Here is a 15,587-nt window from a genome sequence, read left to right as displayed (position 1 = left end):
ATCTCGGATTTTCTTAACTTGTTCAGTAGTCTCAGCTATCATTTCCGGCCCCAACAAGCCTTTCTCTCCAGTTTCATACCAACATAGCGGAGATTGACATTTCCTCCCATACAATGCCTCATACGGAGCCATTCCGATGCTCATATGGTAACTATTATTGTATGCAAACTCCACTAACGGCATATACCAATCCCAACTTGCCGGTTGATCCAAAACACAAGCTCTAAACATATCCTCTAGTGTTTGGATCGTCCTCTCAGATTGACCATCTGTTTGAGGATGGTAAGCTGTACTCAAGTTTAATCGGGTTCCAAAAGCTTTCTAAAATGCACCCCAGAATCTCGAAGTGAAACGAGGATCTCTATCAGAGATTATAGTAGCAGGTACACCATGGAGTCTCACAATCTCCTTTATGTATAACCGAGCTAGCTCCTCAAGGGTGTAAGTCATCCGAATGGGCAAAAAGTGAGCTGACTTTGTCAGTCGGTCCACAATCACCCAGATAGCATCAAAACCAGTCCTAGTCCTTGGCAATCCCGACACAAAGTCCATTGCAATACTTTCCCACTTCCATTGCGGAATCTCTAAAGGTTGCAACATCCCGGAAGGTCTTTGATGTTCAATCTTTACCTTTTGACAAGTTAAGCACTTTGAAACATATTCCGCCACATCATTCTTCATACCCGGCCACCAAAATATCGCCTTTAAATCATGGTACATCTTAGTACTTCCCGGGTGAATGGAGAATCCACTTTTGTGTGCCTCCTTTAAGATATCTTGCCTCAAATTACCAACATCCGGCACAATGATCCTACCCTTGAATCTCCATAACCCATCTTTTTCTTCCGACACTCTCCACTATTTTCCTTGCTCGATAGCCGGTAACACCTTCCATAACGCTTCATCATTTTCATGAGCCTTTAGGAGTTCGGACTTAAAGTCACTTGAGATTTCTAATCGGCTCAAACACAAGGTTCCAGATACTTCTCGAGCACCAATTTTTAGACTCTCGAATCCCTTGAGCAACTTCTCCTCTTGAAGCATCATCCAAGACGCATATAACGACTTCCGACTTAACGCATCCGCCACTATATTTGCCTTTCCCGGATGGTAATTCAACTCAAAGTCGTAGTCTTTCAATAATTCCATCCACCTCCTTTGCCTCATATTAAGCTCTTTCTGATCAAAGAGATATTTCAAGCTCTTGTGATCAGAGAAGACTTGGAACTTAACCCCATAGAGATAATGCCTCCACACCTTCAAGGCAAACACAACCACAGCGAGTTCCAAATCGTGCGTAGGGTAACTAACTTCATGAGGTCTTAACTGTCGTGAGGCATACGCCACCACATTATGATCCTGCATCAGCACGCATCCTAGACCCTTTAGTGAGGCATCACAGTACACCTCAAAAGGTTCATTCGGCTCAGGTAACACTAACACAGGTGCAGTGGTCAACTTTTTCTTCAATACCTGAAAGCTCTCCTCGCACTCAGGAGTCCAAACAAACGGAGTGTCTTTGCGAGTTAACTTTGTCAATGGCAAGGCTAATCGCGAAAAGCCTTTGATGAACCTTCGGTAATTGCCAGCTAAACCCAGAAAACTCCTTATCTCAGTTACTGTGGTTGGTTTCCTCCAATCCATCACAGCTTCCACCTTAGTTGGATCTACGGCTATTCCCTGCTTACTCACCACGTGACCCAAAAACTTTACCTCACTCTTCCAAAACTCACACTTAGACAGTTTCGCATAGAGTTTCTTCTCCTTTAAAATCTGCAACACGGTCCGCAAGTGTTCCGCATGCTCTTCTTCAGTCTTGGAGTAAATCAGTATGTCGTCAATGAAGACAACAACGAATTTATCCAGAAACGGACGGAATACTCTATTCATGTAATCCATAAACACTGCAGGAGCATTCGTCAACCCAAAAGACATCATAGTATACTCGTAATGACCATAACGAATCCTGAAAGCGGTCTTAGGGATATCCTCACCCCTCACCCTTATTTGGTGATAACCAGATCGCAAATCGATCTTAGAGAAAACCCCAGCTCCTTGTAACTGATCCATGAGATCATCAATCCTTGGCAATGGGTACTTATTCTTTATGGTGACCTTGTTCAGCTGCCTGTAATCCACACAGAGCCGCATACTTCTATCTTTCTTCTTTACCAGTAACACTGGAGCACCCCACGGGGAAACACTTGGTCGGATAAAGTTCTTACCCAACAATTCCTCTAACTGAGACTTTAGCTCGGCCATCTCTAACGGTGACATCCTATAAGGAGCACTTGAGATTGGTCCCGCCCCAGGCACCAACTCAATAGCAAGCTCGACCTCTCGGTTAGGTGGAAATTCCTCAATATCATCGGGAAACACTTCCGGAAACTCACACACTACCGGAATCTGATCCAACTTTTGATCATCACCCGAAACACCAGCGGTTAACAACAGGATACCCTGACATTCGATTCCAGAACAGTTCACCATCATCGAATTCAAGTAATAATTATTCACCACGACCGGCCCTTCTGTATCTTCCGGCATAAAGTACACCGACTTTGTAGAATAATCAAGCAGGACATGGTTCTCAGATAACCAGTCCAATCCCAAGATAAGATCAAGACCGATCATCGGTAAGCAGATTAAATTATGGACAAAATTACGCTGCTTGAACCTAAACGAAACTTTCGGGCATCCTAGCCTAGTTACCATGGCCTCATGGGTAGCATTATACACTTTTAAGTCATAACCTAAGGTTACGATCTTCAACCCTAACTCATGGGCTTTCTCAAATGCAATAAATGAATGTGATGCTCCCGAATCAAATAAAGCATTTAAAGTTTGACCAGCCATTTCACAGTTACCTCGAATGAGTGTCTCAGATCCCTCTGCACCCACAGCTGAGGTGGTGAACACCCGACCAGTCTGTTGTGCTTTCCCAGCACCTTGCTTTTGCTTCTCCGGACAACTTGTGGCTTTATGCCCCGCTTTTTCACAATTGTAGCACAAACCCCATCCGGCCTTGCATGGTACTCCCGGATGGTAACTCCCACACCTAGTACAAGCTTGATCATTCTGAGGCTGCTTCCCAAACCTTTTCCCTTGGGAGTAGTTGTTGTTGGGCCTCCTAAAAGAACCTCCCCTCTTGAAAGACGGACCTCTAGGTGCAAAGCTCTTCCCTCGGTTCTGTGGAAATGATCCTTTGTGACTTCCTTTCTCAGCGGCTGCCCTCTTCACACACTCTTCAGCAACCCTACACTTGTTCACCAATTCGGAGAAAGTCCTAATCTCCATTGGCCCCACCGAACCGAAAATATCACTCCGGAGTCCTCCTTCGTACTTAACACACTTCCACTCCTCATATTCCACCGGAGTCCCTTGACACATACGAGAGAATCTGAACAGCTCCTCAAACTTGTCAGTATACTCAGATATGGACATAGTACCCTGCTTCAGCTGCAACAATTCAAGCTCCTTGGCCGTCCTAGCAGAAGTCGGAAAGTACTTCTTATAGAACTCCTCTTGGAAGACATCCCAGGTGATATAATCATCATCCTGCTGCAGAAGGCGTCGGATTCCTTGCCACCAATGCGACGCTTCCCCAGTGAGCAAATAGGTAGCGAACTCTACACGCTGCCTTTCAGGCACCACCTGCGCTTGCAGTGCTCGTTCCATGGCCTGAAACCATGTATCGGCTTCAGTCGGGCTAGTAGTTCCCTTGAACTTCGGTGGATTAACCTTCAAAAAGTTTGCCAATGTCATCGGGCCCTGAACTCCACCTCCATCATTACCATGGTTGTTCATCTGTTAGCCAAGAGCCTCAGCAGTGGCTTGCATAGCAGCAGCCATGTTCTCCAACACATTCATAAAGTTCACCGGGTCATTAGGGTTAGTCTCCGGCGCACGAGCATTCGTATGTCCTCTCCCACGGCCTCTACCGCGTCCACGAGGCGCCATCTAGTTCCTATACACACCAAACAATCGATATTAAGTTGATCAGTCTCAATATCGGAAGTTTAGTGCTTCAAAGTCCCAAATGCATGCTCATGAACGTTTATGCCAATTATATCAAGCAGATATACTAACAGCACATAACACACATACAGAGAATGCACAGAAGCATAGTCAGTCCATTCCTCGGGCTCTACAGGAACGAACTGCTCTGATCCATAATGTAACACCCTACCATACAGAGTCTTATGCTTAAGTCATAATTCAGAGATGGCAAGGTATTACGACCTCTAAAACAAAAATTTAGTACGTATAGTAGTATGAATAATTGATTATAGCTAGGAGCCTTTGTAGAAAAAGGGGTAAACAAAAATCGTAACTCAAACGCGCAACACTCCGATCGATAACGTAACGAGCAAAGGATAAGCTAACGCAAGATCATATATATAAGGAGTGTCAAAAACGGGAATATCAAGACTCAAAATTCGGCTGCGAAGATAACCGGTCCGAGCATAATAATATATACATATAATAAAATAAGGAAACCCCAAAGGAAACCCAAAGGGACACAAATACATACAACCTATTCTCCAAAATCCCCTCTAGAAGGAGTCATCACAGTTTGTATTATTTAATGGAGATAAAAGTATCTAAACAAGATATATAAACCAAACAGAGTCCCAAGAACAAAGGATCTTCGCTAATCCAGAAGTCTCCAGCATGCCTCAACGAGAAGCCTCGCGTCCTGCATCTGAAAACCACAAAATCCGCATGGGTGAGAACCAGAGGTCCCCAGTACGGTAACAGCTTCCACATATATAATACATAATAATAGAGGAAAGCCGAAGGCAATCCTAGAACTTCCTCCAGGTAATATCAAAGCTTATAAACAAGCTAAACCGTAAGTGGCAACTGACTAAAGATCCTTCATTCTAACTAATACTTCCCTTTCCAATTCCTTCAGACCTCCCAACCACCAGCAGAAGTATAATATAGCAAACACAGTTATATCAGACAAGAGATTTACAAATAGGAACAGATAAGGCATTTAGGCAATTAGCAAGTAATATGCAGTCAATAGGCAATCTCAAACAATTCATGTAGTATGCTTATGATGCATGCCTGTCCCTAGTGGCTGATGATATCATCTGTCGGTTATAGAGCCAACCCGACAAGTCCTGGTAGCTAACCATTGGACTGTCCCTCTGTCGTGCATCCCCAACTCGAGTTATACTCATCATAAACTTGATCATAATCATGATCCATATCCATCACCCTCACTGGTGAATATTTATCCATCACCATCACTGGTGAATATTTATGGGGGCGAGCTCATCCGGGCCTTTCACAGTGCCCGGCCACACTTACGACATTGGGTTAACAGAGCTTCGAGTCTCAACCTGGAGCACATGGTGGCTAGCCATTGCTACTACCCAGGGAAACCCTCATCTCCAATGGTGGAAGTGCAAACATACACAATTCAATCAACAGCATATATGCATTTATACTTGGCCATAAACATGGCTCCGCCGTAACACGGCAATAATCTAGCCATCCGGCTCACGGTTAAATCCATAACCAGCCAATTCATTAACAATTATGGCCCTTCGGCCCATGGCATAACAAGCACTTCCACCGCCATTCTCCGCATCTCACATAATCATCTTTGATCCTCAATGATCATTCATTTTTCCCCTTGCTTCACTCGCAAGTTACCACAGTCACTAGCCCTTTTTCTCATGCTATGCATATCATAATGATTTAAGACATAAGTGGTGAGATCGGAGGCTTAGAAGTATGAAATTTGGCTTTTAAAACTCAAAAATCAACTTTGGGATGAAAACAGGGCCACGCGTACGCGCACTCCACGCGCACACGCGGATGGCCTTATAACTCATCTACGCGCAAGCGTCATACGCGCGAACGCGCGGGTTGAAAATTAGCCAAACAACGCGCACGCGTCAGCCACGCGTACGCGTGGGTACTCTTGTGCCCCAGGCACAAAACTGGCACAACTCTGGCACAACTCTCTGGAAAATGGCTGGGCATTGGGTGCAGCACATTCAGCGCGCCCGCGCACATCACGCGCACGCGTGGATGGCACTTCCTGGAAGAACGGCGCGTACGCGCCAAGTGCGCCTACACGCGGGGGGTCATTCTGCTAAAAATTTTCTAAGTTAAAAACTGCAGAATTCACAGATTCAACCCCCAATCTTCCGACGGTCATAACTCTCTCATTTTAAATCATTTTTCACCCGTTCTTCAAACGGCATGGACATCCCGAATCCAATTTCATTTCTAAACAGATTTGGCACAAATCAGAGATCCGTAGTCCAAGTTATGTCCCGTCAAAGTATGCCCAAAAACCATGTTTTCATTCAAAACCACAAAGTGCCATTTTCAAAACAAGCCACTTTCAACTCTTTTCAAAATCAATCAAAACATGCCAATTTCAACCCTTCTCTTTGAAATCATTCGAAATGTACCAAAATCAACAACAAGCCATCCTCAACTCACACATTGACATTTTACCAAAATTTCCAAAACTACCTCCAACCATTTTAACACTTCTTAATCAATGGCTAAAGGACAAACACAATCTCATGTCATACATCCTTCTCATCCCAATTTCCAATAATATTAATTTCCAAATCAACCATCATTATACATGATCAACATCATACTCACCATCAACATGGTACCACCCATCAATTCAACCTCAATCACCCATCAAGCATATATCACAACATGCATTTCTCATACATCACACAATCAAGGCATCAATATTCATAATCACATATATGAACACATCATATATCTCAACTATTCAACAACACCAACAATTCAATGCCTATCTTAGGGCCTCTAGCCTAAGTATTTCCTACCACATTACATATTAGATACGGGAAACCGAAACCATACCTTAGCCGATTTCCCAAGCTCAACCGGAGCACTTCCAAACCACTTGTCCTCAAGCTCTCAAGGTCTCAACACCTCCAAGAACAGATTTTGTCACACAAAACCCTCTTCCAAGCTTTCCAAAATCACCAATCAAGCTCCAATATTCACATATACACAACCTAAGCCACAATCATCATACCCATACACAACATCTCAATGCCCAAACCTCATAGAACAACAAATTACACTAGGGTTGAGAATCTTACCACACCCAAGGTCCAAGGAGATAAGATTAATCTTCTCCTTCAAGAGAGTTGGGTCCTATAACATCAAAGAACCCAAAATCTCAACATTTTTGCTCATGAAACTCGAAATCAAGGGCTGGAATTTCGAACAGTAAAACGTGGCTTACCTCAAGATTAATTGTATGGGTTTTGTAGAGCTCTCCGCGGTGAACGCGTGGCCACAAACGGAGCGGCAATCGGAGCTCTAGATCAAAAGTTATGGTGGTTTGAAGATCAAGTGAGAGAAAGAACTTGAGAGAGTGTTCTTCCCTCCATAGCCTCCATTTTCAGCGTGTTTAGTGTGTTGTGAGGAGAGAGAGTGCTGAAAACTAGGGTTTTGGTTTAGTTTAGTTGGGCCAAGGGCCCACTTTGGGTCCGGTTGGACCGGTTTGGCCCGTTTGATCCAATCTAGGTCCGATTTCTATAAAATTGGTACCGAAATTCTCGTCTCAATCTCCTCTATCACATTTAGCCATAAAAATAACATTTTTGGCTTTCTAGAATAAATTTTCATTTATGGGTTAATTAGCCGTTAATTAACTGGGTCTTACAGCATGTGCATCACCATCTTTTATTTTTGCATGCATCGATCTGTCAAAATGATTGTATAGATCTTTTTTTATAAATTTCGTCCTGTTCGGACCTCCTTTTTGCACCACCATGAACCCAGATATGACAAGTTCTAACACCATAAAAGTGCAAACTATCAGCCTGTGCTTTATCAGCGTTGGTCATTGTTCGATATGCCAGAACAAACTGGATATACTTAGGTGGGATGAGGTCATGGTTGTGAGTCTCTTCAAATTTGGTGACCCGCCACTTTTGTAAAATTAAGTCATAGTGAAATATAATCTTTGCTTGACACATTACACGTGTGATTGGCTTGTGATCTTTTTTTCTATTCTCCATCTCTAAGTACTTTTTTCTACGTGTACCCTCTTTGTTACAAACTATCTATCGCATATTAATGTTTCCATTGAAATCTTGTCCTTTTTCATCAAGCCTCGCAACAAAATCATGCACTCTAGCATAATTTCTATAGAAATCACAATATTGATCAATGGTGTCAAACTCAATCCACATGTCATCATAGCTTAATTCTTTTAACTTTTTCTCAACTTCTTGAATTTTATAGCTACAATTCGACACCTCCATGAATTCACTAATTTTACCCTCATTGTTGATAATATCTTCCTTCTCCTTATCAGAACTATAATCATACCCAAAACACAGCTCATTACATTCGATAGACTCCTCTAAAAATTTATTATCATCGATGTTCATGCTTATGATGAAGTTCTATTCAAAAAATAAATTATAAAAATATTTAATTAAGATACTAACAAACTTTACAAAAAATAAGTTAACAAAATAAAATAAATCATAAATTAAGCAATTATAATCCATCAGATTCAAGAACCCCCCCATATTCAAAAACCCTATAAAAAAATAACAAATGTGTAAAACAAATAAGCTAAAATAAATGTATTCTGAATAATAAATCATAATTTGAAACAGAGAGACTTTCACAGGTTACTCTCATGTACTTTGAAAGTTTACTAATCAGTTTCAAAAGTGAATAACATCAATTCTTTCTTTAATGCTAATTATGCTATATTAGAAAAGCAAACACAAAAAACAAAATCCAAGGCATAGATCAGATGAAATAGGCGTAAATTCCATGACTATAATTTCTTATAATTCCATATATTAGACAAATAAAAAAGTTAAAACTAAGACAGCTATGATATGTCAAATTCAGAAACTCCAAACAAAAATAAAAAAAAGCTTAACCTAGCTTCATGATATGTCAAATTTCGAAACAAAAATGAAGTAGGATTAACTCAGCTTCATTCAACCATGATTCAGAGCATAAATAAAATGTGGCTATATCTATTATCTTAAGATCAATCAACTACATATATGTACTATAGTCAACGCCTCAATAAAACAATACATTACCAACTAATAAAAAATAAAACATAAGGCCAGCTCTCTTTCTTGAACCGTATTTTTTCAATATTGCATCCTTCTTAATCAAATTTTCACTTAAAATTGAAGTGGCCAAAATAATTAATTAAGATACTTACAAAGTTTACAACAAATGTGTAAAAAAATAAGCTAAAATAAATGTATTCTGAATAATAAATTATATTTGAAAGTTTACTTTCACAGGTTATTCTCATATACGCTGTTCTTGGTGATTTTGATATCTAATACCTCTATTCAAGCTTCAACAAGAATAGTTCTGGTGGCTTCTCAACCCATTTTATATCCCAACAAGTCAGTTACCAAATTTCTAAAAGTTTAGACAAAAAAATACTAACAACTATTTAAATGACCTGATATAATCCACTGGCATGCCAAAGTTACAGGAGGCGTGAAACTAAATATAAAATTGAAAAACAACAATTAATCTAAAATATCATTCTATATAGATATATAGCTCAAAAAATTGTATTCATGGTAGCAAATTTGATCTATAAATTAAATGCAATGGCAAACCTAATAATTGATTTGGTAATTACCAGAAAGAATCAACAAAATGAAATTCATGGTTTGAACATGCAAGCAGCGGAACAAACCCAGATAACAAAAACAAAATGAAATTCATTGTTCGAACAGAGGGTGAACAGAGAATCATTTGAAGGATGAAAACCTAACTTAATGTCACCGTTGGCTCTGTGTCCAGGAGGGAGGAATAAATTGCTGTTGGCAGTAATGGCGGGCGCAACGCGACAGTGCTGTTGGAGGAGCCGGATGTGGGCGGTGGGAACAGGGGTCACGTGTGGACGTGAGAGACGGTGGTGGAGACGCGACTATGCTGGTGGATCCGAGGCGGCGAACACAGGGGTCACGGAGGCTCAGGACATGAGAGACGACAGCGACACTACTGTTGGGGGTGGAAACAGGGACCCTGTAATCGGGGTCACAGAGGTCAAGGACCAGATAGATGGTGATGGAGATAGAGATAGACGAAGGAGTGAAAGATAGAAGGGATGTGGCGGTATCGGTGTGTGATGACAAGTCATCTTATGCTAGTTTTACAAGCATTTTTCACTTGTTTCATTAGGTTTTATGCACTTTCTTGCACAATAAGTAAGTGATTGGAGTGGATTTTTCATGCTTATTTTGAATAAATCAAATATTATTTATTTTACACAAAATCATAAGGTTTATGCTAGAATTAATTGATTTTATGAATGATGCAAAGACCTTGTAATTTTGGTAAGACTTTGATTACTTGTTTGGTTGCTTGTAGGTGAAGAAATGAAGAGAAAGGGGAAGCAAACAGTAAAGCGTTACGTTCAAAAAGGAAGCGCCACGCTCAATAGCCAAACAAGGCTAGCGTTCACTTTCAAAGTTAGCGCCACGCTCACTTTTTCACCTTTTTCGTGGGTTTTGAGATGGGAGGCAAGGCTTGTGCTGTCCATACGCACTAAGCAGCGCTTGAACAAGCAACGAAGCGCTCAATAGGAGAGCGCTAGGCAAGGAAACTCGCACACCAAGGGAGAGCGCTCAAATAGTGAGCGAAGCGCTCATTAGGGGAGCACTAAGGGAGCCAAAATGCGCACCAATTGGCGCACCAAAGGAGTGAACGTAGCGTTCACTTTGTGCACTGAGCGCTCCACTGGGAGCTTCACCAAACACCCCTGACCCACTCTCATTCAAGGCCAAACCAAAAAGCCCACTTCAAGTGTTAAATGATGGAAATAGAAAGTGTATAAATAGGAGCAAGTTTGATTTGAAGAAGGACTTTTAACTACACACTCTTCTTTTACTTTTCTTTTTCTCTTGTAATTTTCAATTTAGAATTTGGGGAATTGGGATTAGATCTAAGTTTTCTTTCTGTTTGTTCTTTCTTCTGCAACTCTATTTTCTGTTTTGGGTTTTGAACTCAGATTGAAGAACTCCACTGAAATTCTTCATCTGAGAATCATCTTTTACTTTTCCTTTCTATAGTTCTAAGAATTGGAAATTGGATCTCAATCTTCTTTTCTGTTTTCATTTTATTTCTTCTGCAATTTCTTCTTTACTTTTTGGTCAAGAGAGTAATTGAGATCTAAATTTGCTTGCTGTTCTTGTTACTCTCCTGCAATTGTCAAATTTCTCTTGTAGGATTTCATAATTGAATTAAGCTTCCTTGCTGTTTTGATTCTTCTGCAATCTTTCATTTCTATTTTAGTTCTTCTGCAATTTCTCTTCATCTCATACTTCTTTACTCCACTGCATTTCTATTTTCTAGTTCAATTTGAATCCCAATACCCAAATCCCTTTATTCTTAATGCAATTTAAGTTTCTTGTCAATTTAGATTCAGCAAATTTCAATACCTTGCACTTTAAGTTTCAGTTATTTACTTTTCTTGCAATTTAAGTTTCAGCTCTCTTATTTTCTTGCACTTTAAGTTTCTGCAATTTACTTCTTCTGCACTTTAAGATTTTGTCAATTTACCTTCTCCCTTTTATTTCCATGCAATTTTACTTCTGTTAATCAAGATTCACTCAACTCATCAACTACTCGCTTAACTAAATTCATCACCTAACTAAAGTTGCTCAATCCATCAATCCATGTGGGATCGACCTCACTCTTGTGAGTTATTACTACTTGATGCGACCCGGTACACTTGCCGGTGAGTTTGTGTGGAATCGTTTTTCCCTCATCAGTGAGCGGTGGTGAACAGCAGTGGTGAACGGCGGTGATGGAAGAGGTTCAAATATGAGAGTTGAGGGTGAAGTACTCTGAATTAGAAGAAGAGACCTTTACTCGTGTTTTGAGAAGAAAAAATTGAAGGTAAAGAGAAGATTTTTTTAATTTTTTATTAATTTTAATAAACAAAAATACTTAACTATAAGAGAAAAGGACAAATAGGTCCCTGACCTTTTGTCCCGTGGACGTTTTCGTCCCTAACCATTGAAAAATACTTTTAAGTCCCTGACCTTCACAAAACTTGGACGGATCAGTCCCTCCGTCCAAATGCCTCCGTTAGGGACTGATCCGTCCAAATGTCTCCATCAGGAATTTATCCGTCCAAGTTTTGTGAAGGTCAAGGACTTAAAAGTATTTTCTAATGTTTAGGGACGAAAATGTCCGCGGGACAAAAACTCAGGGACCTATTTATCATTTTCTCTAACTGTAATTAATCATATATGATTAAGATATATACGTATTTGTATTTGTACACAAATAATATTTAATATATTTTTAAAAAACAGGTACTCGTATTTTTACGGGTAGTAAAAAGGGTTCACTCTTCTCCTTAACTTCAGAGTTTTCGTAGCTTTCTTTCACTCCTGGTAATCATACTAAAAGGCTAGCTCGATAAAAGAAAGGGATATTTAAGGGGCTATTTTATCATGCTTTCTAACTGGCTTACTTACTCACCTCCTTTAATACAGCGGTTTACGCGAGAAGGGACGAGCCTTATTTTATTAGTCAAGCCAAGCTTTGGCTCCCTAAAGACTAAAGAAATTGATAAAAAAAAGGGGGACTTCTGCAACGGGCTATACCACCCAAACCAACTGAGGGAAGTCGCATCCGCCCCATCGCAAGCACCTACAATGTCATGATCACATTGGTTTACCTTTTATTCTTTGGTAGTTCAAACGGCTCCGGTCAAATGGATTTAGGAAAGCTTCCACGTGACATCCTAAAATATATTAAATTTTAATTTTTTAAAATTATTTAATTATTAATTGATTGAAATTAATGATGCTATATATCTATATTGTATATTTGTATTAATCTATATAAACGAAATATGAGTTCTATCACAAATTTTGAGGTATGGAAGCAATCACCTTAATTATTTATAGCGGGTTGATGCTTGTGGTTAGGTGTGTAATTAAATATATTGAAATTAGAAATCCCATGTTTTCCCTTCTAAATTGATTCTTAAATACCTCACGCATGTCCCCACTTTAATTTATGAAGAAAATCAAACAATTAGACCACAGACACAAGCCTAGCACAAATTGGTATACGAAATTAACCCTTTTTAATGTGGTTTGCGTGATAAAATCATAAAATTTGACACCGAACATGTGCAATGTTCTGAAAACCGGACCGGACCGGCCGGTTTGACCGGTTTAACCGCGAACCGGCACTGCAAGTGGTCCGGTCCTTATCTGAAAATCGCGGAGAGAAAAACCGCTCAAGAACCGGTGAACCGGTCAAAAATCGGCCGGTTGGATCGAACCGGTGACCGGCCGGTTACGCAGCTTACACTAAACGACGCCGTTTTACGTTTTTAAAAACAAAAAACAAAAAAACAAACCCGACCCGACCCGCCCGTGGAGCACCCCACCCCCCTTTCTTCCCCCGAGCCCCGACCCCATTCATTCATCAATCATCATCTAAATCATCTCCAATGGAGAAGAAGAACCCTAGCGGCGCTGCCTGAAGCCCTATCACCATCCCTCGCCCCCGTGGTGTCGCCATCCTCAGCTCCAGCAACCCTCCAATCTCTATCGTCGCCTGGTTCCTGCCCAGTAGCCCTCAATTTCGATCGTCTTCATCTTCTCAAGTCTCAACACCAGCACGCAGTAGCCTCTCATCGGCGGTCCTCAACAGTCAACACCGGTAGCCCTCCATCGACCCCAGGTGAGTGACTCGTCCTCTGCTCATTTTTCTTTGTCCTTCGCCTCGTCCTCTGTAAACTGAACTGAACTTAGACCTCTGCTCATGTTCTCTTTCTCTTTGTCCTCAATGTGAACTGAACTTAGACCTCGGCTTAATTCCTCTTTGTTGCACAATTTCTATTTGTTGGTCAATTTGTGTTTGGTGCTCTGCTCTATTTTGTGAACTGAACTGTGCATTTCCTGCTCAATTTGTGTTCGGTGAACTTGCTCTGTGCATTTTCTGATTTCAATTTTTGATTTCAATTCCTGTGAACTTGCTCTTTGTGAACTGTGCATTTTCTATGAACTTCGTTCCTCTGCTCAATTTCTATTTGACTGTTTGTTGGTTAGCAATTAGCATAAGAAATTAATAATCTGAAAAGTAAGTGGCTGTGTATGTAAACTTGTGAGCCCTCTGATTTACTTGCTGAGGGTTGTTGATGCTGATGACCCCCCATCTTTGGGTTATGTTTATGAAGGAATGTTAAGGGCAGAAGATGCAATTAAGGAGATGTTTAGGCAATCCAATACTGCATATCAGCCGTACACAGATATTATCAACTCAAGATGGGACAAGCATTTGAAGAAAGATCTTCATGCGGCAGCTTACTTCCTGAATCCTAAATTCTTTTTTAATGAAAATTATAAAGAAGCACCTGATGTTATGCGAGGTTTGCTTGATCTTGTTACCTTGTATTGCAAGTGTAACAATTTGGATTCAGTTCAGGCAATGAAAGAAATACATTTATATAGAGATCGGAAGGAAAGTTTTGATAGACAAGAAGTTATTCCAGCTACATCTGAACTTAAGCCTGGTAAGAATATGGTTGAATATTTGTTTAATCAATAGTAACTTGTTTTGAGCTCCTATGTTCTTAATTAATATCTTATAATATGTTATGGTTTTATAATTGGTAGATGAATGGTGGAGGTTATTCGGAGGCTCTGCTCCATGTCTACAAAAGATAGCTGTTCGCATTCTTAGCCAAGCATCTGCTTCTTCTGGGTGTGAGAGAAATTGGAGCCTTTTTGACCAGATTCATACAAAAAGAAGAAATAGATTGGAGCATGATAGACTGAATGACATTGTTTATGTTACCTATAATTTGCGTCTTAAATCCAGGTAATATATGTTTCATGAAATACTATATTGTTTCATTTGTAATCTTTATCATAATAAATTTGTAAATTATTAAATCTCCATATATTGTATTTAACCTTTTAGGAAGGAAAAAGAAAAAAGAAAGCAAAAGACACAGCATGATCCAATTGATTATGAAAGTATCAGTTAAGTTGACTTCTGGGTGACTGAAGAGGTTGTAGAGAAAGAGCCTGATCTTCCTAGTAATGTGGATGACTTATTGTGTGAGTATAGTATATTTAGTTTCTAATGATTTATTAGAATGTTGTTAGTTTATAATATAATGATAACATTTCTATTTTATTAGGTGAAATTGATGCTGATTTATATCCAAGTGGCGGTGGTAGTAGTGGTCTTTATGCTGCATCTCTTTCTTCTGCTGATCAGGGTGGGAATGAAGGTGAAGATCATCCCACCGAAGCAGATTTGCAACAAGTTCTTGCGGATTTTGATTATTGATAAACCATGATGTTAGGATGTGTATTTGGTTGGTGATATTTTATGTAGTGTTTTAAATTTCGAAGATATTTTAAGATTTATATCAGACTATAATTATATTTTAAGATGTGTATTTATAATTTATTTATTATTCTACTCTAAAACGGTTTTTCCGGTTGAACCATCAGTTGAACCGGTTAGACCAGTAAATCAGTGAACCAGTGATTAGAGCGGTTTGATGACCGGTCCGG

General features: G+C 40.0%; 1 protein-coding gene across 1 annotated transcript; it reads left to right on the top strand.

The window, feature by feature from the left end:
* The first annotated feature begins 14,238 nt into the window (after window positions 1-14,238).
* Window positions 14,239-15,357, top strand: LOC112721191 (uncharacterized). The gene is made up of 4 exons (XM_025772264.2): window positions 14,239-14,572; window positions 14,676-14,880; window positions 14,983-15,044; window positions 15,206-15,357. Exons 1-4 carry the CDS (start codon window positions 14,239-14,241, stop codon window positions 15,355-15,357), a joined length of 753 nt encoding a protein of 250 aa, XP_025628049.2.
* The last annotated feature ends 230 nt before the right edge of the window (window positions 15,358-15,587 follow it).

This window comes from Arachis hypogaea, chromosome 11 (genome assembly GCF_003086295.3).
Source record: "Arachis hypogaea cultivar Tifrunner chromosome 11, arahy.Tifrunner.gnm2.J5K5, whole genome shotgun sequence".
In the NCBI taxonomy this organism is placed as follows: domain Eukaryota; kingdom Viridiplantae; phylum Streptophyta; class Magnoliopsida; order Fabales; family Fabaceae; genus Arachis; species Arachis hypogaea.
This window is presented reverse-complemented; position numbering and strand designations above follow the sequence as displayed.